This window comes from Myotis daubentonii, chromosome 5 (genome assembly GCF_963259705.1).
Source record: "Myotis daubentonii chromosome 5, mMyoDau2.1, whole genome shotgun sequence".
Lineage (NCBI taxonomy): Eukaryota > Metazoa > Chordata > Mammalia > Chiroptera > Vespertilionidae > Myotis > Myotis daubentonii.
The window spans coordinates 417,501-423,251 of NC_081844.1; the positions used below are offsets into that span (position 1 = coordinate 417,501).

The 5,751-nt window shown below is 60.3% G+C and overlaps 1 protein-coding gene and 1 non-coding gene across 2 annotated transcripts; one reads left to right on the top strand and one right to left on the bottom strand.

Annotated features, from left to right (window-relative positions):
• The first annotated feature begins 406 nt into the window (after positions 1–406).
• LOC132236264 (5.8S ribosomal RNA) lies at positions 407–560 on the top strand. The gene has a single exon (XR_009453220.1). It is a non-coding gene; the product is annotated as a 5.8S ribosomal RNA (ribosomal RNA).
• A 2,530-nt stretch (positions 561–3,090) lies between these two features.
• LOC132234447 (THO complex subunit 4-like) lies at positions 3,091–5,544 on the bottom strand. The gene is made up of 3 exons (XM_059695421.1): positions 4,423–5,544; positions 3,655–3,804; positions 3,091–3,276 (listed from the first exon to the last, which is right to left on the bottom strand). The coding sequence occupies exons 1-3, from the start codon at positions 5,542–5,544 to the stop codon at positions 3,091–3,093; spliced, it is 1,458 nt and encodes a 485-aa protein (XP_059551404.1).
• Positions 5,545–5,751: the final 207 nt, after the last annotated feature.

Consider the following 5,751-nt stretch of genomic DNA (forward strand, 5'->3'; position numbering starts at 1 on the left):
TGGTCTATCTTGCTGAGTGAACCCATAACATCCCCCTTTCCAGGTACCTAGTGTGTCCTGGCGTGGAGGTTTAAAGACGCGTGCGGGTCGCCCTTCCGCCTTGGGTCAGGGGCAGTTGGGCTCATGGGGAGAGTTGGGGAAAGGACCCCTGTACTTTTCCCCACTCTCTCCTAAACTCTGTTTCCCCTCCCTGGAGGCGGATACCCCCAGGCGCCTGTGGAGCATCCGAGCATGCCTCAGACCGGCCAGTGGTCATACCTTCCCCATCTGCAGAGTCCGGACTCATTTGTCTCGTGCTTGGATGGCCGTCCAAGACACCTCTGCCCTCCATACCGGGATGTGGTGGGGTGGGGGAGAGGAGAAGGTTGCCGTGCCAGGGAGTGGAAACCAAAAACCAAAACGTGACGACTCTTAGCGGTGGATCCCTCAGATCGTTCGTCGATGAAGGAACGCAGCTAGCTGCAAGAATTAATGTGAATTGCAGGACATATTGACCATTGACACTTCGAACGCACTTGCGGCCCCAGGTTCCTCCTGGGGCTACACCTGTCTGAGCGTGGCTTGCCGATCAATCGCATCCCCTGGGGTGACGTGCTCAGAAGGCCCCCGGGGTGACATGCTCAGAGACAGGAGAGGCCCCGAAGCCATGGTTTCCCTCTCGGTAGCTTCTTCACGCCAGACCCAGCCAATGGGAAAAAAGGGTTGGGGTCATGGGGCCCATAGTGGTGATGGGTCCCCTTCACTGCTCCGGCCCTGTGGGGGTTGTGGCTCGCACCAAGGCCGAGTTGTGCATGGGGTCGAGCCCCAGGGATGCTGCAGAGTCCTCCGACGCTGTGTGCTCCTCCCCACTGGCTGTGGCAGCGCTGTGTCACGTGCTGCCGGGCCCTTGGTGTGTGTCAGTGTGTGTGCGTGTGTGTGAGGTGGGTTTGTGTGCTTTGTGGGGCTGCGGAATCGTCGTGGTGGCCCCTGCATCCCCCCCAACCCAGAGATCACCACCAACCCCCCTCGGAGAAGGCCGCCCGTTCTCCCGCTCCTTGCCTCGCCCTGTCCTCCCGGTAAGGCAAGAAAGAGAGAGAGGTGGGACGTGTAGGCCATGGTGTCCCACATGTGTGTGGGTAATGATTCTCTCCCTGACCTTGCCTGGAGAAGCCTCGCTCACCAAGGCATGTGTGCGCACATGCGCCCATTCCGAGACGCGACCTCAGATCAGACTTGGCCACCCGCTGAATTTAAGCATATTAGCGGAGGCAAAGAAATTAGCCAGGATTCCCTCAGTAACAGCTAGTGAACAGGGAAGAGCCCAGCGCCTAATCCCCGCCCTGCGGTGGGACACAGGAAATGTGGTGTCTGGAAGACCCACTCCCCTGCGCCTCTGTGGAGGGCCCCAGTCCTTCTGATCGAGGCCCAGCCTGTGGATGGTGTGAGGCCAGTAGGAGCCCCTGGCGTGATGGGCCCGGGTCTTCCGTAGTCGGGTTGCTTGGGAATGCAGCCCAAAGAGGGTGGTAAATTACCCGCTAAACTCTAAGGCTGAATAACGGCATGAGACTGATAGCCAACAAGTATCATAAGGGAAAGTTGAGAAGAACTTTGAAGAGAGTTCAAGAGGGAATGAAACCAGTAAGAGGTAAACAGGTGGGGTCCACGCAGACTGCTACCTGACCCGAGCTCTAGCTTCAAGGGTCACCACAGTGGCCCTCTTACTTGAACTGGTCATGGTGTAGCATGTGCGTGTGTGTGCAGGGTGGGTGTGCGTGTGGATCCCGTCCCCCTTTGCCTCCAACACACTGGCTTGGGAGGGTCCGTGGCTGGCCCAAAGCAGAGTGAACAGGTTCTCGCTTCCAGGAAGCACGAGATGTTTCCTAGGGCTCAGGTCAAGAAGCAGGACACCAAGGGACACTAGTCTAGGCAGGGTTGCAGTGACAGCAGCAGGCTTGGCAGGGTTGGTCACAGCAGGCCGATATGATGCCAGAGACTGTGGCATGCAAAGTTCGAGATGGAGGTCTGTCCATGGGTGGAAAAACCAATGGTACCAATTTGACCTTCCCTGGAAGAAGGCAGCTTGTCCTGCAGATGGAGGTGGAGACCCTTGGTATGAACTTATATATATGGTTTTTGGGGTTTGATTTGAGTTTTCATTGGACCTTTGCCGCCATGGGGGCTGGGTCACGTATCCAGCCACGGTTTGAAAACTGAGTGGGGCTGGGGCGCCTTTGGGGTTGCTTGAGTTTCCCAGGGCCCATGAGGAAGAGGGGTCAGCTTTGTCATCACTCCTCTTGGCCAGTGCATAAAAAACTTCCGTAGACTCCAGCGAGGCTTTTTGATGGCCCCTTGAGGCAAGGTCAGGATGATTTTCTCACCGGGTCTTGGTGAGATCTCTCCCCCAAAAGCTACCTTGGAGAACGAGGACAACGACCAGGACAACAAGACTGGTGGAAAGAAGCCCTGCAGAGAAAAACCTGCTTTCTTTTATAGCCCCAGAGCATGGTGGGAGGAGCCAATTCAGCCCCCCGTCCCCCTCACTGCACCAATAGGCCGCATACAGGACTAAAAGCAGCACCGGTTGTACCTCAAGTTTAAGGTGAGACCAGGTTCAGGCCTGGCAATCTGGGCTTGCCAAAGTGTCAGAACGTTGAAAGGCTGGATCAGCATGTTTTCTATAGAAGTTTTTTGTTTGTTTTCCTTTTTTTGGAGGTTTGTTTTTGGAGGTTGTTTTTGTTTGGTTTTTATGATTTTTGTTGTTGATGGAAGTAGTTTCTGTTTGTTTGTTTGGTTTGTTTGTTGGTTGGTTGGTTGGTTTTGTCTACACCCATTTCTGTTTATTATGGCCAAGGTGAAAAGGCCAGCTCCTCCACAACAGCAACGAGTAAAATTTATCCCCAAAATGACGAGGTACAACACAGGTCTTTTTCGGAATTGTTTAATAAAATAAACGTTAAAGAAAAAAACTTTGCATGAGTTTTAAATCCTATTTCAAAACAGAAGAAACAACTGCCCAATTGGCCACAGGTCCCGGCCAGCCCGCCCTCCGGAAGCACCGCGAGACGATTTCCAGGCCTAGCTCCACCACGCACTCACTGGCTTGGTGGTGCTTTAGGTGGTGTCCATCACGGCGTCGTAAGCGTCCACCTGGGCGTCCAAATCCTCGGTGTCCATCACCGTGTCGTAAGCGTCCAGCAGGGCGTCCTCCAACTCCTCGGTGTCCATCACCGTGTCGTAAGCGTCCAGCAGGGCGTCCTCCAACTCCTCGGTGCCCCTCATCGCGCTGCAAGCGTCCTTCTGGGGGTCCAACTGCTCTGCGCCCCTCATGGCGCTGTAAGCGCCCGTCTGGGGGTCCAACTGTGCGGCGCCCCTCATGGCGCTGTAAGCGTCCGTCTGGGCGTCCATCTCCTCCGTGTACCTCATCGCGCCGCCAGTGCTTAGCTGGGGGTCCAGCTTTTTGGTGCCCCTCACTGAGCTGTAAGCGTCCTTCAGGGGGTCCAACAGCTCTGCGCCCCTCATGGCGCTGCAAGCGTCCTTCTGGGGGTCCAACTGCTCTGCGCCCCTCATGGCGCTGCAAGCGTCCTTCTGGGGGCCCAGCTGCTGGGCGCCCCTCATCGCGCTGCAAGCGTCCTTCTGGGGGTCCAACAGCTCTGCGCCCCTCATGGCGCTGCAAGCGTCCTCCTGGGGGCCCAGCTGCTCGGCGCCCCTCATCCCGCTGTAAGCGTCCGTCTGGGGGTCCACCTGCTCGGCGCCCCTCATCGGGCTGTAAGCGTCCTCCTGGGGGGCCAGCTGCTCGGCGCCCCACATCGCGCTGCAAGCGCCCTTCTGGGGGTCCAACAGCTCTGCGCCCCTCATCGCGCTGCAAGCGTCCTTCTGGGGGTCCAACTGCTCTGCGCCCCTCATGGCGCTGTAAGCGCCCGTCTGGGGGTCCAACTGTGCGGCGCCCCTCATGGCGCTGTAAGCGTCCGTCTGGGCGTCCATCTCCTCCGTGTACCTCATCGCGCCGCCAGTGCTTAGCTGGGGGTCCAGCTTTTTGGTGCCCCTCACTGAGCTGTAAGCGTCCTTCAGGGGGTCCAACAGCTCTGCGCCCCTCATGGCGCTGCAAGCGTCCTTCTGGGGGTCCAACTGCTCTGCGCCCCTCATGGCGCTGCAAGCGTCCTTCTGGGGGTCCAACTGCTCTGCGCCCCTCATGGCGCTGCAAGCGTCCTTCTGGGGGCCCAGCTGCTGGGCGCCCCTCATGGCGCTGCAAGCGTCCTTCTGGGGGTCCAACAGCTCTGCGCCCCTCATGGCGCTGCAAGCGTCCTTCTGGGGGCCCAGCTGCTCGGCGCCCCTCATCCCGCTGTAAGCGTCCTTCTGGGGGTCCAACAGCTCGGCGCCCCTCATGGCGCTGCAAGCGTCCTTCTGGGGGTCCAACAGCTCTGCGCCCCTCATGGCGCTGCAAGCGTCCTTCTGGGGGCCCAGCTGCTCGGCGCCCCTCATCCCGCTGTAAGCGTCCGTCTGGGCGTCCATCTCCTCCGTGTCCCTCCTCGCACCGCCGGTGCTCAGCTGGGCGTCCAACCTTTTGGTGCCCCTCATTGCGGTGTAAGCGTCCCTGTGGGCGTCCAACTTTTTGGTGCCCCTCAGCGCGCTGCCAGTGTTCACCTGGGCGTCCAGCTTTTTGGTGCTCCTCGTGGAGTTGTCAGCGTCCAGCTGGGCGTCCAACTCCTCGGTGCCCCTCATCGGGTTGTAAGCGTCCTTCTGGGAGTCCAACCTTTTGGTGCCCCTCAGCGCGCTGCCAGTGTTCCCCTGGGCGTCCAACTTTTTGGTGCTCCTCATGGAGTTGTAAGCGTCCAGCTGGGCGTCCAACTCCTCCGCAGAGATCTGTTGCTTTGAATTGCGTCCGGTGCCCCTGCCTGTAGCCCGGCTGCCTCCGCGGGCGCGACTCGGCGTGCCGCCGCCGCCAAAGCCTCCAGATCCTCGGTGTGGAGTCACCCCGCCTCTGTTGACACTGTGCACCGGCCTGCGCTGCGTGTGTATCTGCGAGGTGACGAGCTGGATGTTGAGGGGACGGCCATCCAAAGGGGCGCCGTGGTACTGTCTCATGGCTTCCAGGGCGTCTGCCTTCCGCGCAAAGTGCACGTGGGCTGTTCCCAGGCTGCGGCCGGAGCGGTCGTAGTGGACCCCGGCCTTCTTCAGAGGCCCGAACTCCGCAAACAGCTGCTGGACGTCCGCGTCGGACACTCCGAAGGCCAGGTTGGACAGAAGCAGCTTCCCCCCGGTCACCGGGCCGGCGCCCCTGCCCAAGCCCCTGCGGAAGCGGTCGTGTTGCCACTCGTCGGGAAGCTGTCTCGGCGGCCTGCTGTAGGGCGCCGGCCGGTTCCTGCCTGGGTCGAGGGCCGCCCGGTTCCGGAACGGCCCGCCGCCCCGGCTCACTGGTGCGGCGGTTTGCGCTCCGCCACTGCGGCCTCCCTGGGAGCCGGCCCGGCCTCGGTCCCGGCCTCGGTCCCTGCCCCCGCCGCGGCCGCCCCGCTGGCTCCGGTTCAGCCGAATGATGTCGTCCAGAGACATGTTGACTTTGTCGGCCATGGCGGGCCGGAATCGGGCTCGGATCGCGCGCTTGGCGCCGGAGCTGTTCCTGAGCGGGCACCAGATGTTGGGGTCCAGGCCCAGGGATTCGCAAAGGTGTGGACGGACTCCTCGCGGAAGCAGAAATGGCACGGAGACAGCTGTTCAGACGGAGACAGAGTTCAGGCTCGCCTTCTTCAGGGGCTGAGAAGGTCTGCGAACCATAGA